Genomic DNA, 26,974 nt, shown 5'->3' with positions numbered 1-26,974 from the left:
GTACATACATGTAATTACCACTCAGATCCACTTTCTCTCAAACCAATCCAATATTCAGTGACCAAAAAGTAACGAAGCTGCAATATTAAATAGAAATGCTCAGAATTAGTATACTTATAAAGAAAGTAATTATTCAAATATAGAAATATTTTATAAACAACATTTAAGAATGGTTAGATTTTACATCTTTTTTGTTTTGTTTTGGTTTGTCTGCATGCATGGTTTAAAACACAAAACAAGAAAATCAGCTTTCGTACCATATCATTAATAAATCTCTGTTCATCATCATCATGTACAGAGAGCAAATGTCCTCCTTTCTCGTGGCAATAGTCCTCTGCTTCTGTCCAACCTTTACGTCCAAAGTCTGTAGGTTCACTGTTCCAATAGCAGTATGGATGACGGTAGGTCCACTCAGGGTCAGATGGACAGACTATGACAAATACAAAATTAGAATTCAGTAAGTCTGTAGGTTCAGTGTCCTAATAGCAGTAGGAATTACGGTAGGTTCACTCAGGGTCAGATAGACAGACTATTAATACAAAAAAATTAGAATTCAGTAAGTCTGTAGGTTCAGTGTCCTAATAGCAGTAGGAATACTACACTACAAGATCATATTAGTTATCAGGTTCAGCGTCAGTATGGTACGTGAAATTATCGTGTGCAAAGTGTCATACTGATGGGTGAAGCCGAAAAACAAATTTATCATACCACTAAGTCATTCTAAATATTGAAATAATTTTAATTATTTTTAAGCATTTAAAAAAACTTACAAGTTTTTTTTTAAATGCTTAAAAATGCTTAAAAGCATTTAAACTGTTGCCAAACCGGAAAAACATTACAAAAATTTGATGACTTTTTCGCGTATTATGCCTTGTGTGCATTTTATGCGCCCAATATATGTAAATTTCCTTTGTACGTGTATCTTGCAGTATATGCGTATTGAGCTTACGCAATGTGCTCTCATGACTAGATATAAAGCGGAAATACGCACTCACTGACTAGATTTTTTTTTTTTTTAAACCTGGTTTGCGATATTCTTTGATGTTTCCCTTAGTATTTACAATGAGATGACATCAGAGCAGAATGGAACTGGAATAGAATAGAACAGAGCAGAATAGAACTGGATAGAATTGGAATAGAATATAACTGAAACAGAATAGAATAGATAGAACAGATCTGGAATAGATTAGAATAGAATAGAATAGACAGCAAATTGTGTGTTGATGATTTCTAAGAGACAGATATGAGTTGGTTTACTTACTTGTTCCTGGTGTTGGGGATGGTGGTGGTGTTCTTGGAGCTTGTCCTGCAAATGAAATTAAGCACAGCTTTTAATCAGCTAATCTGACCATAATGCAAGCATTGTAGCTTGAGAAGTGTCTTGAATTTATTTAATGCTTTTAAAATTTCATAAAAAGATGATATTATTTTGTACAATTTTGAATTATCTGCATCTGTATTTGCATTCACAATTTTTCTGCCCAATTCCCACAAAATATGGCATTTTATTAGGCAATCTGCTATTTTTCAAATCATTGCAACCTGGTTATACATATAAGATTGAATGACCTGCTCCATTTACTTAACTTAATACTAAACACCCTGCAACAAACCTTTAGGCATTTTGCAGACCCAGTTTCTTACAACATAGCAATTATTATCATTCCATCCTCCTCCAGTGTTGATATTAGACTCCTGTACATTCTTCTGAGCCTCCAGAATCATTTGGTTCTCCTGGAGCCCAATTGGTATAATCAACTTGTGTACGATCACCCATTCATAACCTGAGAAAAGAATGTATAAAGCAAGTGACATTTACATCATCTCTATACCCATTTATTCGCCCATTTATTCGCCCAGCTCAAACATAAATAAAACATTTTCGATTGCGCAAACCCCCTTTACCCCATCTTTACCCCCCTGTTTTACCCCCTCCTGCAATAGAAACATAATGTTAATAATATGAATAAACCAGACACTTGGGAAACACAGCTCTTCTTGGACGACTGCAGACGTCATACAGCGGACGGACTTACTAGCATATTCTCTTGGTCGGGCTGACGTCACAAAGGGGAAATAACCTTGTAAAACCAGTGTACGCATGTGCAGCGCATGTGCAGTTCCCCTTTCTCGAGCTGGTTGCTATGCGCGCGCTAGTGCAAAGGGGACAAAGGGGACAATGTTCCCGGATGTCCGACCGAGTGAATAGGCAAGAGACAAAAAATAGCTATGAAGAAAAATTTATGATATGATTACATCAATGGATATAGTGCTTACATGTACAGGCTGAGTCAAAAAGAAGTAAACTCATGTTTGAGGGGCTGTAACTCGAGATCTGTAAGGAATCTGCTAAATATGAAAATACCACTGGAAAGAGCAAATTATACACGCCTAAATTAAAAAAAGAATTTTTGCGATTGTTTACAGCAATCTTAAGTTATACTCATTTGAATACAACCACCCGTTTTTGTAGCTGCACACGGTTTCACTTCCCAAGTACTGAAGTAGGGGCTTACCTATTATATTGGTTGGTAAGGCGTGATTTTCAAATGCAAATAAAGTTCTGTGGCAGGTGTGGTTTCGATCAATAATTCCTACGTCTTAAAGGGCTCTTTTCAATATGAATTTTACCTCATTGCGCTACATTATAATAAAACGGGCCAAATGACAATATGACACCACAATTTACCGCAAAGGAGTACACGTTTCTGTCGACGAAGTGTCATTAAGCTAAGAGTCCCACTGAAGTTTAGCGTCTTTAGCGTCTTTTTCGTCTCCAATTTCCTACAGCTAACCGGGTTTCATTCAAGGGAGCATTATATAAGAATGTGAACAAGCTCAATGTGCATGGGACACTGAAGAACAGATAGCCGATAGCTTCAGGCAGACCACGATCTGCTAGATCACAAGTGAACATTGCTAGAGTTAGACATGCATTACAGCAAGACCAAAGATCAGCTCAATCCTTTACCCAATATTCCCCAATCACGCTTCTGCCGGATCGTTCGTAAAAACTTGAATTGTTATCCCTACAAACTAAAAGTACCGTCATGGACTTTGTTGAATATTAATTAAAAGCAAAAGTTGTCTTTTCAACAATAAATCCTGTTAGCACTTTGCTGATTCGTCGAAATTGAAATGGATCAGCCGTGTGCAACTACTAAAATGGGTGGTTGTATCCAAATGAGTATAACTTTAATTTGCTGTGAGCAATTGCAACAGTTCTTTTATTTATTTAGACGTGTAGAATTTGCTCTTTCCAGTGGTATTTTTGTTTTTAGCAGATTCCTTGCAGATCTTGAGTTAGAGCCCCTCAAACATGAGATTACTTCTTTTTGACTCAGCCTGTATGGTAGCATCCTGACCATATCTTGATGCCTATCTATTGCCTGTGGAGCCAATCTCAAAGCAGAAAAGCATGAAAATTAAATTAATTAAATGTGTTCACTGCCTGTGAGAACCAAACTGGAATAAAGTAAGCAGTCCACACTCGTTTGAAGAAAGCAGTCAATGCTCATCTCTCTCCACCCACTCAACATACAGCTTTGCATAAATTATGCAAATGCCATTTTGCAAATGGGGTTAATATTAACAATATAAAATATTACTCCTGGAGCCCAATTGTTATTAACAAACTTGTATACATAACCTGGGATTTGATTTATTAATAATCCATAATAAAGATAAGCATACTACAATTACAATTACAAAAAAATACATATAGCCAAGCTGGTCCCTAAGGATCCTCAATTAGCGAGACAAACCACTTTTAAGTGGGTCTCCTATAAGTTACCACGCTATCTAAGAAAAACTAGTATGAATAAAAATGTCTACGCATATTGTTAGAGCAAGATGTTAGGCTGACTTGGTAAAGTGTACCACATGCCAGAAAAAGCAACAAAAATGGAGTTGTGGAATGTGTCAATTCTTATATTCTCATTTCTCAGTCGTTTCAAGATGACAAGAAGTTCCACGACCAGCATTTCTTACTTTCTTTAATTTTCCTTTAATTTTCTCATTTTCTGTACTTTTTTTCCGGCCAACAAGGATGTAAAAAATCCGGAAATTTAGACAAATCACACCCTGAACATTTTGAGAGATGTTTCCTATACTATGTAATTATGCATACCTCCTTCTACTGCCTGATCATTCAGCCCAATCCAATATCCATCGTAGCTGAAAGGATCTCTGGAAATTAAACAAGAACATTTGAATACTTTCTCTTCAATAACTGTTTGCAGAATAAGTGTTGTTATTTTCACAATCTAATGTATATATGAAGATTATCTGATAGTGGGTGAGCTAGATAGGTTGCCATGTATCACTTGGAGGAGAGAAGGTGTGAGGCAAGGATAAAGGCACAGTATAAAGCATGTAGCATTACAACTAGAGATGCTTCACATCATACTAAAATGGGTAATAGCAATGAAAAAGGTATTTCATAATTCTAGCAACCTCTTTTTTTAGGTATGGTTCAATCGAGATCAACAACATAAAAAAGCATTTCCAAACTTTCTGCTTTAATATTCGGACTTTGAATTCAACATAATTGCCTTTATTGTAGTGCCCCATAGACTACTGTGTTACATATTGAATGATGTCTGTGTCAAACGATCAAATCTTCAAGGAAGGTTTTAAGTGGTTTTTAATGGTATAAAAAGGTCATCAAGTTGGTAAATCTGTTTAATTTTACATCAATGCATTCCTCCCATCATAAGGATTTAGAAAATGTATAGTATGACAAAGGCACAAATGTCAGAAAAAAGGAGAGAAAAGTTGGCCAACATGTCTCTTAATAAAAATAATAATAATACAACGGTCGAAACAAATAGTGGTGTACAATGATTTTGGTAATTGTTCTGAAATTTAGGTCAATGGTTTCAAATATCAAGTTCTTCAAGTACAGCAAGTAAGAAAGCTCAAACACACTTAATTAATTAATAATTTTAATTAATTGACCTATCTATGTTAGCAATTCCAGAAGAATCCAATATCCTCCATTTCACAAAATGATGTATGACAAAACTCCGCCACTATGTGATGCAGCAAAAATATCATCAAAAATCAAATTTGATGATATTGAGGCACAAGATCAGCATGCTTCATAAATAAATTGAAACCCGGATCTCCTGTTTCACATACTGACATATGATGTGGCATATGGTAAACACTGACAGTGTTCGATATGGTCTATTTCACATAGTCATCAATGTACAACTTAAGCTTCATGGCCCAACATTTTCAGTTTTACATATTGATGCATTAGTTTAGAGCTTGATGTAACCTATAATATTGATTCCCTTTAACTATTACAGTTACAGTAATAGTTTAATCCCTAAACCTAATTTCAAATGGTGTAGCTCCACTGAAAGATAATAGTGAAGGAGTACTGACTCTGTTATTAGTAGTATATCCTTCAAGCATATTTTTCTTGGAAACATATTTTGCATTTGTCCTGCACATATGCCACTGTGTCTTCCTACTGAGGATAATAACAATAACAATAATAATAATAATAATAGACCATACTTATAAAGCACATGACACAGTTACGTGGATATTTTAGCATCCAGTGGCGGCGCCACGGGGGGGCATGGGGGGGCAAATGCCCCCCCAGTCAGAACTCTTGCCCCCTGTTGCCCCCCCAGAAAAAAACCAAAATTACGAAAATTTCCACTTTTTACGGTAATTTTGCGCAAACTTTGTTGATTTTGCCCCCCTGAAATTCACTTTTGCCCCCTAATGCCCCCCGAAAAAAAAAAATTTCCTGGCGCCGCCACTGTTAGCATCCTATGTTTAGGGTAAGGCTCAATAAATGTTCAGTTGATTAGGACTTTAAATTAGCCAGTTATGCATATGACTATATTACAGTGTTCCACCATGCTGGACAATACATTTGTCAAATGAACAAATCTGCAGGAAATATCATGTACACAAACATTATGTAATCCTAAGTGTCTAATGGTGTAAAAATCTCAACTTTTCGGAGTATGTTGGGGGATGAGGATGTGGATTATGAAGTGCCCCTTTATATTGGACATATTATAATCATGTTTTTCTAAATCCTAATCCTTTACTTATTAGTTCTAACTGGCAATGAAAGTAAAATTTTAATTTTTGGTCAATTTTTGGAAATAAGGGTCAAAAACAGCATTTTGAGGGCAAACAAAATATTATTTTATTTAGGTTGGTGCATATTTTCTTTGTGGCTTCTTATTTTTTCTTTGGAATTTTTTTTAATGTAAAAAGTAAAGTCTATGGAGATGTTGTTCACTGACACTTCTAGCATTGTTCACAACCCATTGGCTTATTAATAGCCAGGGGTATAGCCAGCTTTTTTGGACAGGTGGGGCAAAGTAAAATTTTTGGGGCACAGATGAAAAAAAATACAGTTGCATCATATAAATACATCTAGAGACTGTATGTCTTCGAGTTCGAGCTTCAAAAATAAAAAAGGCTTTATATATTGGGACAATGTGTGCACGTAGCGTGCAAAAATTTGGTATTTTACACTATTTTTGCCTATTATCAGGATGGAAAGGGCTTTATGTTTACATTGTGCGTATGCATACCGAGCAAAAAAATTGCATTTTACACTATTTTGGCCCATGATCGGGCTCAATTTTGGGAGAAAAGGGGCTCCTTGCCCCATTTCTACAAGTTTCCTTTGCCCTCCTGATTTTCTCTTTCATTGTTATGTCAGAAGGGCACTTTAAACCCCCTACCCCCACTACTGTTATTAGCATCTTGTTATGATTATTTACTTATCACTTACTTTGGTTGATAGTAGTCAATGATGTAACTCTCCTCACCTGGTCCATGGAAACTAGCCAGATCTCCTCCTTCCACTACACAGATACTTCTAGCATCAAACCATGTCAGGCGTACATCAGCATCCATTTCATTGACCTTAAAGAGTAATTTAACAAAATTTGATAGTTACTATGGACCACACATTTTGTTTTTTGACAATGAAATTGTTTATCAACAAATAAAAAATATAATTTAAATGAACCTTGTGTTTTGCACAAAATGGTTACAACATTTTCTGGGTGTTAAAGCCATATTATAACATTTCTGTAAAAATAGAGTAGTATTTATTTTCCATAAAATGTTAGCTTTTACTGTCAGATATGTCCCTTTTAATTTTGAGCCGAACAAGTGAGGTAAAGCATAGAAAATTGGAATTTACTACTAGCGCCAATGCGTGTTACTCCCGCGGTTGTAATACGGAACGATCCTCTGGGGTGTGTGTATGTGTATCCCGCACGCCGTGTATGTACTGTACATACGTGTTCGACTAATATTTCCATCGTAATAATAAAACAACGGTTCCGGCGTTTTATTCAACATCTCAGAATTTGACAGAACTACAGCACCTAAAGTCTTGATTTTTGCAGAGTATCTTTATTAACTAAAGTACATTACAATCGTGTAAAAAACAGAATATAAAATTGTTTTTGGAGGGCGTTCTCCTCAGCAAATGTTATAATATGGCTTTAATGGAGAGTTGTACATCTTAGTAAATTCAAGAAAATGATGAGGAGATAATAAAGGAAGTGACAGAAGGAATGGCAAAAGAGGAAGAAGGGTTAAGAAGGGAAATAGGGAAGATGAAGTGGTAACCAAAAATTAACAAGATTTAAGAAAACAGATGAAGACACAAATAGAAGGGTGGAGGAGAAGTACCATCATGTTTCATGTAAAACACATACAGTGTGATTTATAACAATGAGATGAGTACCTGGAAGCAATTATTTCCAAATCCTATCCATCCAGCAGCACATCCAACATTATTTGGTGGTGTTGTTGGGACAGGTGGGGGCGCTGCAGTAGTGGTGAAACCATATCGCAATCTCTCGCATATATATGGCATAAAGTTACTACATGGTGCAGAGTACCAATAACCAGCTGACATGTCATCTGTATTGGTCATTATACATTTACCTGCATTGCCATCTGTAATAATTAAGAGCGTAATAAATAAGAGTACAATCCAAGCAAAATATTCTGCATTTTATTTATCTTCAAAGGAATCTTCTTTAACAATTAGGATTCATGCAATTGATCAGACATAATTTTAACAATTTACAGAAAGTCTTAAAATCCTAGGCCATGATGCACTGTAAGTTAAAATGGATCTAACGCAACAGTTGAAATGACATGATAATAAGAAATCATAACTTATGGCAAAAATATTGATAAATGTTAATGGTTTACTTCTGATACAATGGTTCAAAGCTTTTATCCAAAATCAGATGCATGCTTTGGGTACAAGTTGATTCAAGTTGTATTTGTGAAACAGTGTTGTGAACTAAACACATATCACAAATTAATTACCCCCACTTAAATACCCCCCTTGTTCCAAAATGATTGATCAATCATCATATGCCAAATTTGAGATATGCAGTCAAAGTTAGAATTTATTTCTGTGCATTATGACACCTCTTTTGTTGCAATGGTCCCAATATTGAATTACTTTTTGGTATGTGTTTAGTTCGCAACACTCTGTTTCACGTATATATGAAGGTCATTCAAAAAGTTCTACCTCCATCATCACATCTCTGTTATCTTACGTGCCAGGCAATTGAAGTTATCCATCTCTCTCTATAGGCCTATGTGTGTGTGTGGGGGGGGGTGTGAAGCTTGCTTGCTTCATTGCTTATTGGTGAGGTTTTTTTTTCAATATACTAAGTCCTTTTACTTTCGTATATATTTTTACATATTACCGTATTGTTTTCTTACTTGATTTTTTGCATGGTATTTTTGCTTGTCATTTCCACTACAGTTTAAGCTACAATGTCACCTCCACTATTTTTGATGAGGTATAAAAGTATTTTGATAACATGGGTGCCCTTGGTATATGCTACATTAAATAATGTTGGTTTATTTGCTTTATTGCATTCATGTCCACAAACCTTCTCTGCCAGTGAATGAAATGTCCAGCAAAATGTCAGAGGTTACAGCCTAGCCTAAACCTAGTTTAGTTACTATAACAGCATGGTAGTAATGGTACTTAACTGACTCTCCTTCTCCCCAATTGTCATACCATAGATATTACAAACATAATCTGGAAGTACATTAAGTGCCCTCCATAAGTGACACACAAACACAGGGCAGAGTCGGTACCCACCTGGCTCTCCTTCTCCCCAATTGTCATACCATATATATTAACACACAAACACAGCGCGGAGTCGGTACCTACCTGGTTCTCCTTCTCCACAATTGTCATACCATAGCTATTACACACATAATCTGGAAGTACATTAAGTGCCCTCCATAAGTGACACACAAACACAGGGCGGAGTCGGTACCTACCTGGTTCTCCTTCTCCCCAATTGTCATACCATAGATATTACACACATAATCTGGAAGTACATTAAGTGCCCTCCATAAGTGACACACAAACACAGGGCGGAGTCGGTACCTACCTGGTTCTCCTTCTCCCCAATTGTCATACCATAGATATTACACACATAATCTGGAAGTACATTAAGTGCCATCCATAAGTGACACACAAACACAGGGCGGAGTCGGTACCTACCTGGTTCTCCTTCTCCCCAATTGTCATACCATAGCTATTACACACATAATCTGGAAGTACATTAAGTGCCCTCCATAAGCGACACACAAACACAGGGCGGAGTCGGTACCCACCTGGTTCTCCTTCTCCCCAATTGTCATACCATAGCTATTACACACATAATCTGGAAGTACATTAAGTGCCCTCCATAAGAGACACACAAACACAGGGCGGAGTCGGTACCCACCTGGCTCTCCTTCTCCCCAATTGTCATACCATAGATATTACACACATAATCTGGAAGTACATTAAGTGCCCTCCATAAGAGACACACAAACACAGGGCGGAGTCGGTACCTACCTGGTTCTCCTTCTCCCCAATTGTCATACCATAGCTATTACACACATAATCTGGAAGTACATTAGGTGCCCTCCATAAGAGACACACAAACATAGGGCGGAGTCGGTACCCACCTGGTTCTCCTTCTCCCCAATTGTCATACCATAGCTATTACACACATAATCTGGAAGTACATTAAGTGCCCTCCATAAGTGACACACAAACACAGGGCGGAGTCGGTACCTACCTGGTTCTCCTTCTCCCCAATTGTCATACCATAGCTATTACACACATAATCTGGAAGTACATTAAGTGCCCTCCATAAGAGACACACAAACACAGGGCAGAGTCGGTACCTACCTGGTTCTCCTTCTCCCCAATTGTCATACCATAGCTATTACACACATAATCTGGAAGTACATTAAGTGCCCTCCATAAGTGACACACAAACACAGGGCGGAGTCGGTACCTACCTGGTTCTCCTTCTCCCCAATTGTCATACCATAGCTATTACACACATAATCTGGAAGTACATTAAGTGCCCTCCATAAGAGACACACAAACACAGGGCAGAGTCGGTACCTACCTGGTTCTCCTTCTCCCCAATTGTCATACCATATATATTAACACACAAACAAAGGGCGGAGTCGGTACCTACCTGGTTCTCCTTCTCCCCAATTGTCATACCATAGATATTACACACATAATCTGGAAGTACATTTAGTGCCCTCCATAAGTGACACACAAACACAGGGCGGAGTCGGTACCCACCTGGCTCTCCTTCTCCCCAATTGTCATACCATAGATATTACACACAAACACAGGGCGGAGTCGGTACCTACCTGGTTCTCCTTCTCCCCAATTGTCATACCATATATATTAACACACAAACACAGGGTGGAGTCGGTACCTACCTGGTTCTCCTTCTCCCCAATTGTCATACCATATATATTAACACACAAACACAGGGCAGAGTCGGTACCTACCTGGCTCTCCTTCTCCCCAATTGTCATACCATATATATTAACACACAAACACAGGGCGGAGTCGGTACCTACCTGGTTCTCCTTCTCCCCAATTGTCATACCATAGATATTACACACATAATCTGGAAGTACATTAAGTGCCCTCCATAAGCGACACACAAACACAGGGCAGAGTCGGTACCCACCTGGCTCTCCTTCTCCCCAATTGTCATACCATAGATATTACACACATAATCTGGAAGTACATTTAGTGCCCTCCATAAGTGACACACAAACACAGGGTGGAGTCGGTACCTACCTGGTTCTCCTTCTCCCCAATTGTCATACCATATATATTAACACACAAACACAGGGTGGAGTCGGTACCTACCTGGTTCTCCTTCTCCCCAATTGTCATACCATATATATTAACACACAAACACAGGGCAGAGTCGGTACCTACCTGGCTCTCCTTCTCCCCAATTGTCATACCATATATATTAACACACAAACACAGGGCAGAGTCGGTACCTACCTGGTTCTCCTTCTCCCCAATTGTCATACCATAGATATTACACACATAATCTGGAAGTACATTAAGTGCCCTCCATAAGAGACACACAAACACAGGGCGGAGTCGGTACCTACCTGGCTCTCCTTCTCCCCAATTGTCATACCATACATATTACACACATAATCTGGAAGTACATTAAGTGCCCTCCATAAGAGACACACAAACACAGGGCAGAGTCGGTACCTACCTGGTTCTCCTTCTCCCCAATTGTCATACCATAGATATGATCCATCAACCCATGTGTAAGACCCAAACTCATCCTGACTCAAGCCAATCCAATAATTATTTCCAGTCATATCAGTCCCAAGTTGACTGGAAATATAGGCTGCTTCCCATCTATTAAACATACAAAATATCAAACATATATTGAATGCAACATTTGATAAAGGAAATTTTTCTATATTAAGTGGACTCACATTCTTAAAAAATAAATGTAATGTTCATAAATAATGCCAGATTATCGCCATATTTTATCCTTTCCTCCCGTTTTAACATAGTGTAAAGATTTGCCTAATGGTGCTACAAGTAGGGATAACCATCAAAATTTCATGTTGCCCCTATTGCTACAAAAGATCGCTTTCTGGATAGAACTCATCAATAGAAGTATTTTGGTGGTTAAATGGTCAAAATCGGTCAAAAACTTTTCGAATTATGAATTTTCAAAGTTTCCCATTCTGACCGGTCATTGGAACGAAATGAAATGACAAGGTCCACAAATAGCAATTGGGAGCAAAATTGGCATAAGCATATATTTACCTTTATATATTTCTTTATTTTAACATATATGCAAACATGAAACAAGCATATTGTGAAAGTATCAAAGGGTTTCTTATGAAATGGCACTTAACTAGTCAATGGCATAAATTATTTTTTCAAACCGAGGCATTGAAATCATGCATTTAGAGAACATTTGGCAAAAATCATCCAAGATGGCCGATATGGCACAAAAATCAAAATTGCACTAAGTAGGGAGTACAGGTGAACTTTTTTTTCACAACCAAAAATTTCAATGTTATTGGGTTTAATATGGAGGAATAAGAATACAAATGTCTGTGCAAGCAGTGCACAGTTGAGCTCCCTGCATGTCTATGGGAGTGTTAAATCAAGTTGATGGTTCATTGGTCATCCCTACTACAAGGTCGCTTGACATAACTTGAAGTTAAGGCACAAACTAACAGTGCCCTCCCATATTAACATCCCACCACAAATGAAGGCATGGACTATTAGTTCTTGTTGTTATTGTCAGAGAAGGGAGCTCTTTATTTGTATATGCGCCATTAGACGAACCTTTACAGTATAGTATCATTATTACTTAGTCTTCCTTCCTATTTTGCTTCTTTTCTTTTCTTGTATTCTTATTCCTCCAATGATTTTCTTTCTTTTTTTCCTTCTTCTTTTCTTTCTTATTTATTTAAATTTACACTTACATATCATTGAGGACAACCAAATGTCCACCAACATTTTGACATTGTGTATTGGCTGCCTCCCATGATGCCTGGAATCCACTTTCAATTTTATAACAGGATGATAGATATGCGACCCATCCCTGTTAAAAAAATCATCAAGGTAAGCTTAAATAAAGGGGAAAACTTTTGGTGCACTTTAAGGGACAACATCCAATTTGGTCCTATAGGTACCGATAGCTCTTTATATCATGCCCTGCATATTGCTTTCATTTTTTTATTCATATGAAAAATGATAACACTAAAAAAATGTTAATTATTATGCTTGATACAATTTATTACATCACCAGGCTATGATAAAAAGAGTTATTGGTACCTAACCGAGCAGTGATAGTGCTATAGAACCAAATTTGACATGGTGCCTAAATGACTTGTGGTTAATCACTGCTCCAAATTTAAAACCACATTGGCAGTCAGCAGAAAGGTGTGAGATAATGGTCTCTGTTATATTACTGAACCTTTCACTTGCCTTTTCCTTGAGTCTATTTTATTTGGGGATTTTTTTATGGTCTACCGGAAGAGATTGTTCAAAGAAGAATTCATGCATGAGGCTTAGTAATGGCGCAAAACTCATTCAACAGCTCTTCCTATACTTTTGTAGAGGAGCCAACCGTTGTTAATCCGTGATGAATCCACACTTTTACAGTAAGCGTATACGCGAACGCCAGCGCACATCCGCGTTACGCGTGAGGAATCTGTGTGGAACCTGTGTGCGTATCATGCTTACAAGTTGAATTTAGTATTTTGGAAGTATCGGATAAAGATTGCCATTTTTATCCTACCTGCATGCTACTCTAGTACAAGTTATACTACATACATACACTAGACTAACATGCCTTTTTCTTTAGACTAGGCATGTCCAAACAGCACCAGGCAGAGCAAAAATAATTTAGTCTCATTGCTTTTCAATTGTCCCTCAGGGCATGTAATCAATATGCAGAAGTTGTACTCACAGTTGAACAGCCATCATCTGGAGGAGGCACACTGCCAAGGTCTGTCATAGGTTTCTTACATACAGAGTTGAAATAAACACCATGACAAGGTAAATCATTCCAGCGGCCCTAGATAGAATGAAGTAATAATTGGCATCTTATGAATATTTTACATATAGTAATTGGATATTTAAACGGTTCAAATCCAATTGCAACCATTATTATGTTTTCAGAATCTTGCTTCCTATACCTCTCCACACAGTTTAAAACGTCAAAAAAATAGCATATTGGATGCATTTCGGATCCAATTTTAGCGCCACCTGGATCCCAATCCCCCGTGATTTTTAAAATCGCCGATATTGCCACCAATTTTAACGTATTGTAAATCGACCGTTCGTATGTGATCAAGAGAGAACACAAATGCACTGTATGAGACTATTCATTCATGAACTCGATTTTGTTTATTTTGCTGTCAAACCGGGAGAATTTGATTTTCTACGGACGCGGAAAGAGATGTTTAATTTCATGATTCTAGGCTTGAAAATCAACGTTGTGGTGTACTAAATGCATGTTTCAGCTGCTAAGAAATGAAGAAATTAATGTGGTTTATTGAAATATCCTTGGAAAGTACAATAAACTAGTAAAACCGGTGCTAAACCACTACGTAAAAAGCTGCAGAATTCGGCAATCTCACACAATCGGACATCAAAAATGATCAAATTTTCTGACCAAACCAGAGGATTTATACCTGCCAAGTGCCAAATATCACTTTTTGAACTATTTGAGACTCTGCAAGGTATGAATGATGTTAGCACAGACAAGGTAGGGTTTTAGATAAGCTTATGAAATCGGCAAATATAGTCCACCCAAATGCATAGCTGCACGGTTGCCTTGGCTCTTGCACTGGCTGCAGGCTTGCACTCTGTTTTTGTAGCTTAAGTTACGCTTACTTTATCAGTTTATTGCCTATCAAATATCATTATAAACACTTTATTACTTCATATTTTTAACCCTCATAATTCAATTATATCATTTCGCAATTGACGAACGACTCGGAACGAGTACGTAACTTCATGAGACACAGGGATTTTTTCCCAATTTTTTTCCCTCTAGTGTTGGTACTGGTCTCTGGGAAGTGCAGATTTGTAATTATTTTAATGGAATGTATTTCATAATGCGTTCTAAAGTTACGATGGATTTTGAGACTTAAGAATCGCTACGAATCGTCATAAATTTTGGCGAAATGGATCCCCATTGACGGAAACGTTACGGAAACTTATGGAATTCGGAAGTAGGGCCAAAAAGTCTGGAAACAGGCCGGAAAAAAAATGTGCTTTTTTTTTTTTTTTTTTTTGCTCTAGACATGTAAGATCAGTCGATTTTGACCCCCCCCAAAAAAATCACGAAAAAAAAAAAATTGAAAAAAAATTTGAATTTTGTCTTTTTGAAAAAGATTCTGAAAACATAATAATGATAAAATTGGATGGTTTTTTTCACCCAATGCAAAATTTATTGGTCTCGCTATGAGTTTTAAAATATTTTAAAACTCATAGCTCGACCAATAAATTTGTGCATTGGGTTCAAACCATCCAATTTTATATCATTGTTATGTTTTGATGAATCCAAGTGTGTAAAAATATTGGATCCACACCATAATAATGATCAAATTGGATGTTTTATGCCCAATATTTATTGGTCTCGCTATGACTTTGAAAACATTGGGCTCGACTATGTCTCACTCAATATTTTTAAACCTCATAGCTCTACCAATATATATGGTCAATTTGTCTAATTTTATATCAAACTTGGGCCATAGCTGCATATGGAAACTTTCATGTAGTGGTGGTGTTTAAGAGCACACATGTCATATGAGGTCAACTTGTAAAATAGGCTGAAAATGAACACAATAGTTTCACATGAACATTAAAATTGTTTTTAAAAATAATATTTCACTTGTATGTGACCTTGAACACCACCATTACATGAGGGTTCACACAGAGCAGCTATATCCTAAGTTTGGTTGCAGTTGGATTTGACCTGTTCATATGAGACCAAGTTTTAACCAGATTCAAACTTTTTGTGAACTTTTCTGGTTGATTAGTCACCAACAGATGGTGACGTACCAGTGTCCAGAAGTGGATCAAATACATGACTGATCCAATGATGGGCACTAGTACACCCTCTGTTGGTGACCAATCAACCATCATTCCTATGATGGTCTTCCACCAAGATGGCCGAAACTGTCAGGTCAGTAAATATATTGGGTTTTGACAAGTAAAACATTCTTAAAATCAATGCTACTGAATTTGGTTGCAAGGTAGCAGAATCCAAGAGCAGAATTCGGCAGTATCAGCAAAAGGGTTAGTTGCAATGTAGTTCCAAATTCAGTAGCATCAACAAAAGAGGAATGCAGTAGCATCAACAAAAGGGTTGGTTGCAAGCTAGTTAAGGTATTCAGTACCATTGACAAATTGGTTGGTTGCAATGTGGAGGAATTCAGTAGCATCAACAAATTGAACTTAGTTAGATTTTTTGATTGCCAAATCCAAAAATACTCACTAGTTTTAGATTAGGCTGACGGCTTCTTCAGAATGACCATTGGGATCCACTTTTCCTGCGGGTTTGGCTGCTGCTTCCGAGTCTCTCAGAGGCTTAGTTCTTATTAGTGGATCATTTACAATGGTCATTCTGAAGAAGCCTTCAGTTGAAATGGTAAAAGTCTATAACTACTGAGTATTTTTGGATTTGGCAATCAAAAAACATAACCAAGTTTAATTTCTAAAATCCTACAAAAGGTAGTGGAATTCAGTAGCCACCTTGGTCTGGGGCGGACATTTTAAAAATGAATTTAGGAGAGCAGCAACGACATCACTTGCATTACATTCAAGATGTTAAAACTACATCATATGCAAAATTTGAGGAAATTCGTACGAGTCCGTTTTATTTTAGGGCCATTTGTCTATAACTGGTCTTTACATGTAGCCCTATGGAGAGAGTGCCCGTTGAGGGCGCTATAACCCCATTTTAGGAACAAAATGTGATTTTTAAAAACGGACTTGTGCGAATTTTCTAAAATTTTCAGAGTAAGTAGTATGAACATGTAGACATATGATCAAGTAGTTGCCCTACCTGCTCTTCTCCGAAAAAATAAAAAGTCCTATACCTCAATGATAATGAAACCTAGGTGTAGCATTGACAAATGTGTTGGTTGCAAAATAGAAGAGTACGGTACCCTCATTAAAAGGGTGCAGGATTTCAGTAGCATCAGCAAAAGGGTTGTTTGCCAGGTAGAGTACTTCAGTAACATCAACAAAAGGGTTGGTTGCAAGGTAGAGTACTTCAGTAACATCAACAAAAGGGTTGGTTGCAAGGTAGAGGAATTCAGTAGCATCAACATAAAAGTTGGTTTTAAGGTAGAGGAATTCAATAGCATTGACAAATTATTTGGTTTTAAGGTAGAGGAATTCAGTAGCATTGACAAATTGGTTGGTTGCAAGGTAGAGGAATTCAGTAGCATCAGCAAAAGGGTTGGTTGCCAGGTAGAGGAATTTGGTTGCATTGACAAATGGATTGGTTGCAAGATAAAAGAGTGCAGTAGCTTCATCAAAAGGGTTCAGGAATTCAGTAGCATCAACAAAATGGTTGGTTGCAAGGTAGAGGAATTAGGTAGCATCAACAAAAAGGTTGGTTGCAAGGTAGAGGAATTAGGTAGCATCAACAAAAAGGTAGGTTGCAAGGTAGAGGAATTCAGTAGCATCAACAAAAAGGTAGGTTGCAAGGTAGAGGAATTCAGTAGCATCAACAAAAAGGTTGGTTGCAAGGTAGAGGAATTAGGTAGCATCAACAAAAGGTAGGTTGCAAGGTAGAGGAATTCAGTAGCATCAACAAAAGGGTTGGTTGCAAGGTAGAGGAATTCAGTAGCATCAACAAAAAGGTTGGTTGCAAGGTAGAGGAATTCAGTAGCATCAACAAAAAGGTTGGTTGCAAGGTAGAGGAATTAGGTAGCATCAACAAAAAGGTAGGTTGCAAGGTAGATGAATTCAGTAGCATCAACAAAAAGGTTGGTTGCAAGGTAGAGGAATTCAGTGGCATCAACAAAAAGGTTGGTTGCAAGGTAGAGGAATTCAGTAGCATCAACAAAAAAGGTTGGTTGCAAGGTAGAGGAATTAGGTAGCATCAACAAAAGGTTGGTTGCAAGGTAGAGGAATTCAGTAGCATCAACAAAAAGGTTGGTTGCAAGGTAGAGGAATTCAGTAGCATCAACAAAAAGGTTGGTTGCAAGGTAGAGGAATTAGGTAGCATCAACAAAAAGGTAGGTTGCAAGGTAGAGGAATTCAGAAGCATCAACAAAAAGGTTGGTTGCAAGGTAGAGGAATTAGGTAGCATCAACAAAAAGGTAGGTTGCAAGGTAGAGGAATTCAGTAGCATCAACAAAAAGGTAGGTTGCAAGGTAGAGGAATTCAGTAGCATCAACAAAAGGTTTGGTTGCAAGGTAAAGGAATGCAGTAACATCAACAAAAAGGGTTGGTTGCAAGGTTGCAGAGAGGAATTCAGTAGCATCAACAAAAGGTTTGGTTGCAAGATTGCAGAGAGGAATTCAGCAGAATCCAAATGGTGACTGTTGACCTACCTCGATATGATCTGTAACTTACACTGTTTAAGACTTCACAACAGTCTTCTTCCCCAGAATTATTTGGTTCATAGTAATACCACAGAGTGAAAGTAACCTCTGTCCCATCATCCCATTCATAGTACATTTCTTGATTTAAATCATTCATTCCAATCCAATGGCGTTCATCAAAATAAGACACTGTATTTGGTATACAATGAAGAGAAACATTCATTATCCTGACAGTAAAAAGACTAGACTGTCTGCATAGGTACTTACATCTCCTTTATTGAACACTTCACAGCAGTCTTCATCCCCTGAATTGTTTGGTTCACCAAACCACCAGTATGTGAATTTGACGTCTGTACTGTCTGACCACTCATACAACATTTCATTGTTCAAATCATTTAGACCAATCCAATGACGTGTGTCACTAGAAGAAACTACATGTAGTTTGTCATATTTTGTTAATAAATAAGTTGTTTGTTATTAATATACCAAGAACATTTTCATAAGCAAATTTGGAAAGTGTTCAGCAAGGTGGTTGATTGCTTCTTGTGTACATTGGGGTTTGCCTACATTAGGGGATCCAATGCATCAATCAAACCAGTACTGAAGTGTTCTCCTTAGAAACAAAAGACTGCCAATTTGAGCCAGCCTACATTTTGTACTGACCCGTTACAAAAGATGCAAATCATCTGCCACATTTATAGGATTTAAGAGATATTTGCCAAATTCTGCAGATTATCAAATCCATTGAATACCTGAGTGGAAGAAGAGCCTAACTCCATTTTACAAAAATGAGTTTATCATTTTTTTTGAAGACCTGTACCTTTGTCATTGCAACATATATCATTTCACACATATGTGACCTGCTACCACGAAATCAGCATAAAGATGTAAGGTGTTAGTCACTCAAAACACCCTGACCACTGCATTGGTGTTCACTCACCTGTTAAAGCCACTAAGGGTCTGTAAGTCCTTTGTGAATGGGGGCACCATGGGCCATTCACAAAGGATAATACTACTTGCTTGTACAGGTGGCGGCAAACAAAGAACATCAACTTAGTCAGACCAAATATCTTGAACTACCAAATCAACAAAATGAGTATGAAGTTGCAGCGACTTTATGCTGATTTCGTGGTAGCAAGTCACATGCATAATGGATGTTCTAAACCAGTTTTAAAGATCCTCATAAAGATGAAAACAGTCTGTCCCTTTATTTTCCAAATATTGTGTTTTTTGTTAATATCTCAAAAAAAGTGTTGATGGAGTTGGGTCCTTCTTCCACTCAGGTATGAATATCCACTCGTATAATAGCATACATGTTCCTATTTGGACCATTATTTGATTACTTTTGTTTTCACAGCTTACCATCATTCACATAAGCCAGTAAAAAGTTGTTCTCATTAAGACTGTGTATAGATACCAATTCTGCCCCATCATTTCTGCATCTGGTTTGAGATTCCATGTACTCCTCTGCTATCAGATTATGTTTGTAGCAATATCCATTGTACCCTTGGTAGTCTCCACTACAGCCATAGGTAGGTGGTACTGGTGTGGGTGGTGGAGCTGTTGTAATACTCATATCTGGGAATGATGTATAATGATGAGCAATTAGCATCAAATAAGTTGGCAATAAGCCTAGAGCCAAAGCACAATTGGGCTACTTGGCGATCACTTGCTGCTACTTTAAAAAAACAATGTGGTGCTACTTGCCTAAAATTGGGCTACTTTGCAAGAGTCAGAATGAGACAGTATTTTGACATATTTTCCTTTCATTTAGCCATATTCTAAAGGCTTTAAGTCTCTGAAGCTCCAAATTGCAATAACAATGGATTTTGTGACCGTGTATTGGTCAGAAGAGTTTTGGCAACACTGCATATTGGCATGTGCGAGCTACTCATTTGTACATACTGATCATTTCTCCACACACTCAGGAAACTTTTGATATAAAATGAGCACATGTTTGTGATGTGCATGCATTGGGCTGATTATATTTGAACTCACATGACTTAGAGATGCATCCTATAGTTTAATATTGGTAATTTTCACAAAATTCCAGAAGTATACTACACTATTATGGTAGTACCAATGCAATTACACTTTTCTCTACGGAAAACCATAGAGGTTAGAGTAGGAGATGGTTTTCTCTGGAGCATATGCTTTCCTAGTCTAACATCTACTTTTTTCTCTGGAGCATAATATTATGCTCTCCTAGTCGAACCACTATGGTTTTCATAGTTTTGATTGATGAGCAATAATGCTCATTGAATTTTTTGGCCAATATTAAGCATCATTTTATGCAGATTTGCATGTGAGAATTTAAAAAAAATTTTGTTCCTTCTATGGTCAAAATATCTCAAAAACAAAAAAAAATAACATAAAATAATAAAAATCTCATTAAGAAACAAACAAAACTAGTGGCAAATGGTGGTCATAGACCACAAACCTAGCTGGGGCATGTTGGTGTTGTGGAGGTACATGTATCTGACCCCTACAAAATGTTCCAAAAATGCTCCCCTGGTCATGGGGTTTGTTTTCACCGAGTTTGAGTCCCGTACTCCTAACAGATGTCCAAAAAATTCAATTCTAAGATTTGACCCCAGATGACCTTTGACCTGACCTATGCATGATGTTCCATAATGCTCCCCTGGTCTTGAGGTACCTCTTACAGATATCCAGAAAATTTGACATTTGACATGACCCTTGCACAATGTTCCAAAATGTTCCCCAGGTCAGTAAGTTTGTTGTTGTGGAGTTTGAGCCCCGTACCCCTAACAGATGTCCAGAAAATGCATTTAGAAAATTTGACCTCTACATGACCTTTGACCTGACCCCTGCAAAATGTTCCCCTGGTCATGAAATTTGTTGTCACTGAGTTTGAGCCCCATACCCCTTGCAGATATCCAGAAAATGAAGTTATAAAGATTTGACCCCAGATAACCTTTGACCTGACCCCTGCAAAGTGTTCCAACATGTTCCCCTGTCACCAAGTTTGAGCCCCGTACCCCTTACAGATGTCCAGGAAATGCATTTTTAAAATTTGACCTCTGCATGACCTTTGACCTGACCCCGCAAATGTTCCCCTGGTCATGAGATTCATTGTATCGAGTTTGAGCCCCATACTCCTTACAGATGTCCAGATAATGTAATTGTAAGATTTTACCCCCTTAATGACCTTTGACCCCAATTCTGTGTGCAAGGTATGGGCACTGGGTAAAGCCGATGCACATGTGTAAGTGACGTCATTGTGCTATGTAATATGTGGCAGAAGAAGCATTTTGAAGATATTTGGTTATATACCAAAAATGCCCCTTTAATGACCTTTGATCCCAATTCTGTTTGCACCATATGGGCACTGGATATAGGCGGTACATATGTGCAAGTTACGTAATTGTAGGGTGTAACATGTAGGAGGAGAAGCATTTGAAGTTTGTTGCCAGAAAGAAAGAAAGAAAGAAAGAGGAATCGGATAGAAAAACAGTACCAGCTAGGTAACAAAAAAATTGGAAAGAGCTATGTTTTTGTTATGTTGTCACAACAAAAGTTTGATGTTCCAAATCTATGTATTTCCGAAGAAATTGTGAAAAAATGTTGATTTGTGGTTTATCATGCAAACAAAAGTTCCCAGAGCCAATTTGTATTGCGAGATAAAATTGGGACTTACACAGAAACCAACAGCAACAGTGTATTAATTTATGATTCATAGACTCCTATATTACTGTCCGTGCATAAATATTGTATAATCGCACGGGTGCGCATTCCGCGTTGTATGAGCAGTGCTTTTGGACACGTTCATTTTTCTTGCGGGTGGATGCATTTATATTTGCTTGCATTTTCCAACATATTCAGTGACAATTTTGTTATAAAATAGTAAAAATCACGGAAGTTTTTTTCGTGTATGAAATAGGTTAATAAATGCATATCACTTTTTGCTCGAGAAATTGTATAAAATAATGCAGTTCCCCATTCGAGGCCCATGCATTAGATGCATCAACATCTCAGTATACATGCATTATTTTGTACAATTTCACTCTCAACAAGTGGTACGCATTTATTAACCTAGAATTAAATGCATGGATATTTCTGCTATGTGCACACTTACTATAACATATCAGTGAACTATATATTAACATAAAATCACTGTTTCTTCTCAGTCAAAATAAACTCTAAAATTAAGTTTAAGTCAGCATAATAAAATGAATATTAAATCTGTTCATCTGGACTTACTATTTTTGATAGCGACAGTATCGCGTCTCATCCAAGACGCATCATCAGGCTGACTGACCAGGTTGTTGACTATTGACCTGTGACGTACTTGATGGTATGACGTCACAGGGGACTGTGAGGACTCTGACTGTGAGGACTCCTATATAGGGGAGACTAAACAATCCTTGCACAAGCGTATGTATCAGCACCGTAGACCCAGTTCTACAGGTTTGAACGATTCGGCAGTTTATACGCACCTCAAATTTGCCAATCATTCTTTTGAGGACAAGGATGTGCTAGTGCTCGACAGAGAACATAAGTGGTTTGAAAGAGGAGTTAAGGAGGCAATACATGTCCGGCGGGAGGAACCTTCGCTCAACAGAGGAGGGGGACTTCGCCACAACCTGTCAAGGACCTACGACGCAGCAATCCAGAAGCTACCCCGGCGACTCCCCTGTGACGTCATACCATCAAGTACGTCACAGGTCAATAGTCAACAACCTGGTCAATCAGCCTGATGATGCGTCTTGGATGAGACGCGATACTGTCGCTATCAAAAATAGTAAGTCCAGATGAACAGATTACACCTACCTCTTTCATAATAATCAAAGGGGTATGTGTCATAAGTAGGAGTCAAACCACCAACATCATCCTTTGTCACAGCACTCAGATAACATACACGATTCACACGATCATAATCAAAAGAACGACATGTGAATCCTGCTGTGGAGACACACTCTTTGGCGCAGTCTTGAGGCCACATATCACTTAAGATGGCATTATCATAGCCATCCACTTTACCCATGGTATAGACATAGAAATTCTTAGATAAAAATGCTGTAAAAGGAATGCATTATTAATAATATTGTGAGTTAATTCAAAGCAGGTATACCAATTTGAAATAAGACAAAGACAAGATAAAAACGCATGCAGTATGTGAACTATATATGGTGGTGTATAGTAAAAATGCAAAACCTTAGAGATAACAGACTAAAGTGAAGAAAAATACAACAAATACAGAATGTCATACAGGGCTAAAAATTTCAATCTTGTAGAATGATACACCTGATCATAAAGGATTTCAATGTTCTGGACATCTCTCTAAAATAATTTCTGTATTCTGTGCAAATATTTCAATAACGTCAAGGAATTTCCTTCCTTTTATGGCTGATCTAACACCTTCAATTTCAAATTTAATGAGCTTAAATTTACTGTTGCTGCAACTTTATATGTGGCACGTATGGTCTTACACCCTATTAAAGCCAAGTTAAGATTAGAATTAGGATTAGAGTGCTAGCTTTTAGGGGTGGGCAATATGACAAAATAGCAAAAGGGTAAAATAGGATTTTCTAATATGATAAATAACATGGCAAATATATTATTTTCAAATGATTTATTTGTCATATTTAAAAATCCTAGAGAGATTATACAGTTGGTTGAAAAATATCATAATTTATTTATTTATTTATTTATTTATTTTTGTATTCATTTTTTTTTTTTTTTGTATTTATGTATTTATTTATTTATTTATTTTAACTGTAAAATGTCTCACAAACATTGCTACTGAGTATCTTTCTTCAAATTTTACTTTCACTCATTCTACACATTCCAAATGCACCAGGGTCAATCTCAAAACTGTTTGGTTGTTCCAATATGGAAAACTTTCCTTTACAGATTTTCAGTTGTATGGACCAAGCTTACTTCCAATCTTTGTATTAATTTCAAACAATGAGTTTGGGATAATTTAATAATGCAATCGGTCTGTAAACTTTTGTATAATAATTCAAGCTAAAGATTATTGCATTTTGTTTTGTATCATGTTTAGTTTCTATATTTTGTACAAATTGCTTGACACTTACGACTTCTCTTGCATATGTATGTGAGCGTAGCATCACAGTCTATATCATTCCATTTTCCTCTGCCATTACTTACATACAACATCTCAGCACAATGCTCCCCACCAATATTACTGGGTTCACCTTCAAAAAGAGGGAACAGTGATGAATTTAATGAGTTAACACATAGAAAAACCTCTAATATAACATTTACCAGTTCCAGGATGAGCAAAACTAACCCATTGGACAAGATATTAACACTATTTGGTGTTTTGAGCATCATGTCAAGCTTTCTGATTCTATTACAAGAAATCCAATACATTTTCCAATTTTTTTCTTATTTGTAATAAATTTATGACAAAAGATATTGATGTAGAGTAGAGGAGTGTTTGTTAGCACTTACCAGAATCCCAGTTGATGTATCGTAATGGCATGCTGTCAGACCACTCCCATCCCCCGTCAGCACTCAAGTCATTTGCTCCAATCCACCCACTAGGATCATTGGTATTTTTCAATCGGTCTAAATATTGATTAAAAAAAAACTTTAATAATGGGTTACCATGGTAGCCAGGTTTAATAATGGGTTACCATGGTAGCCAGGCAAATTGCGTTTTTCCAGTTGAATTCCATATACCCCCTACGGAAGACATAATCCTATTTAATTTTTGCTCAAAATGGACCGAAAACCTTCCTGACAGTTATTACTAATATTATTTCATAATTTTTGGTCAAGAAATCAGCTATTATGGCTTTAAGTGCAACTTCAACTTTGGTACATGTGTCTGCCTGCTGTATTGTTTTAATTTACAGGGTTGCCATTTCAACAAATGAAGGGGCTTCTAACAAAAACAATTGAGCATTAAAGTCATGTATAATCTCAAATGCATTTTGGGGGATATTTGTAATGATTACACATGTCCAAGCTTAAATTTAATGTGTTGTAGGACAACAAAGCAATTTTGAATTTAAGACACATTCAGTGACCACAGTGAAAGTGTAAAAATAAAAAAAATTGAGTACAAGTTACTAAAACGTGAAGGATAAATCATTAAAATTTTCATTGGTAATTTTTGAAACACTGAGCAGTATTGACAAAGTTGCAGCCCCATTCAAATACATGGAGCCAATTTCTTAACCTAAGTAGAGAAATACTAGTTTCATGCTAAATGTCATATTTTGTCTGTCTTCTTCTTAGCATGTCCAGGCGCAGGGTCAAATGCGCCCGAGCCAATAGCTGACGCAGTGTGTAATACACAGCTTTCGGCTGAGCCACTTGCAGGCTATGTTAGCAAATCAATTAATTTTGATGATTATCTGAATGAGCAAATCACTGAATGGGCCTTTAATGTCTTTCATTTTACCTCATTTTTTTAGCTTAAAATGATCAGAAAACCTCATTGACAGTTGTTACTAATATTATGTAATAATTTTGGGCAAATAATAACAAAATTAAAATTTGACTGAAATCATACATTAAATATGCAGAACATAATTGGGCTTCTTATAAAAAGGAACAAAGCTTACCCATCAGATAATTCTCTTCATCATAACCCCAATGCTGACCAGATCACCACCTTCCATTCTACACTGAGATCTAGAATCCTGCCAAGACTTGTACTGACCCAAACGGAATGTATAGCAAAGGCCATTGTCAGTGTTGAGTTCCCAGCCCTCACCGCAATGAAGATCATGAGCTCCTGGTAATTACAAGTATAGAATGATTTGTGTTATGATAGTAAACCAGAAAAAAAAGAACCAATGAAGCAGAACAAAATTCAAGAAATGTGAACTTTTTCACTAATTTTCTTTCCTTACATCTCATCTTAACAACTGCAATTTACCACTGAAACGGTTATGCTCCTTCGTAACTGGATGTGACTACGCTCCTTCGTAACTGGATGTGGTTATGCTTACTTGAGGGCTGTACACTTGGAGTCACTGGGGTATTATCATGTAAACACAATGATTGAGTGACTTACTTGAGGGCTGTACACTTGGAGTCACTGGGGTATTATCATGTAAACACAATGAATGAGTGACTTACTTGAGGGTAGTACACTTGGAGTCACTGGGGTATTATCATGTAAACACAATGAATGAGTGACTTACTTGAGGGCTGTACACTTGGAGTCACTGGGGTATTATCATGTAAACACAATGAATGAGTGACTTACTTGAGGGTAGTACACTTGGAGTCACTGGGGTATTATCATGTAAATACAATGAATGAGTGACTTACTTGAGGGTAGTACACTTGGAGTCACTGGGGTATTATCATGTAAACACAATGAATGAGTGACTTACTTGAGGGCTGTACACTTGGAGTCACTGGGGTATTATCATGTAAACACAATGAATGAGTGACTTACTTGAGGGCTGTACACTTGGAGTCACTGGGGTATTATCATGTAAACACAATGAATGAGTGACTTACTTGAGGGCTGTACACTTGGAGTCACTGGGGTATTATCATGTAAACACAATGAATGAGTGACTTACTTGAGGGCTGCACACTTGGAGTC

At 37.3% G+C, this 26,974-nt stretch overlaps 2 protein-coding genes across 2 annotated transcripts in view; both read right to left on the bottom strand.

Annotated features, from left to right (window-relative positions):
• LOC140143078 (macrophage mannose receptor 1-like) overlaps positions 1-1,690 on the bottom strand; it is a 172,813-nt gene extending 171,123 nt beyond the window's left edge. The window contains exons 1-4 of the mRNA XM_072165128.1: positions 1,614-1,690; positions 1,262-1,306; positions 258-430; positions 69-77 (exon numbers count right to left, since the gene is read on the bottom strand). Coding sequence (XP_072021229.1) covers positions 69-77; positions 258-430; positions 1,262-1,306; positions 1,614-1,623 — 237 coding nt within the window. The 5' untranslated portion in view covers positions 1,624-1,690. The remainder of the gene's footprint in view (positions 1-68; positions 78-257; positions 431-1,261; positions 1,307-1,613) is intronic.
• Positions 1,691-4,106: 2,416 nt separating this feature from the next.
• On the bottom strand, positions 4,107-26,402 carry LOC140143038 (C-type mannose receptor 2-like). The gene is made up of 13 exons (XM_072165080.1): positions 26,367-26,402; positions 25,977-26,149; positions 24,856-24,972; positions 24,477-24,596; positions 23,209-23,454; positions 19,780-19,995; positions 18,449-18,606; positions 13,818-13,925; positions 12,829-12,947; positions 11,589-11,737; positions 7,745-7,959; positions 6,776-6,909; positions 4,107-4,188 (listed from the first exon to the last, which is right to left on the bottom strand). The coding sequence occupies exons 2-13, from the start codon at positions 25,978-25,980 to the stop codon at positions 4,107-4,109; spliced, it is 1,668 nt and encodes a 555-aa protein (XP_072021181.1). The 5' UTR covers positions 25,981-26,149; positions 26,367-26,402.
• Positions 26,403-26,974: the final 572 nt, after the last annotated feature.

Source organism: Amphiura filiformis, chromosome 20 (genome assembly GCF_039555335.1).
Source record: "Amphiura filiformis chromosome 20, Afil_fr2py, whole genome shotgun sequence".
Lineage (NCBI taxonomy): Eukaryota > Metazoa > Echinodermata > Ophiuroidea > Amphilepidida > Amphiuridae > Amphiura > Amphiura filiformis.
This window is presented reverse-complemented; position numbering and strand designations above follow the sequence as displayed.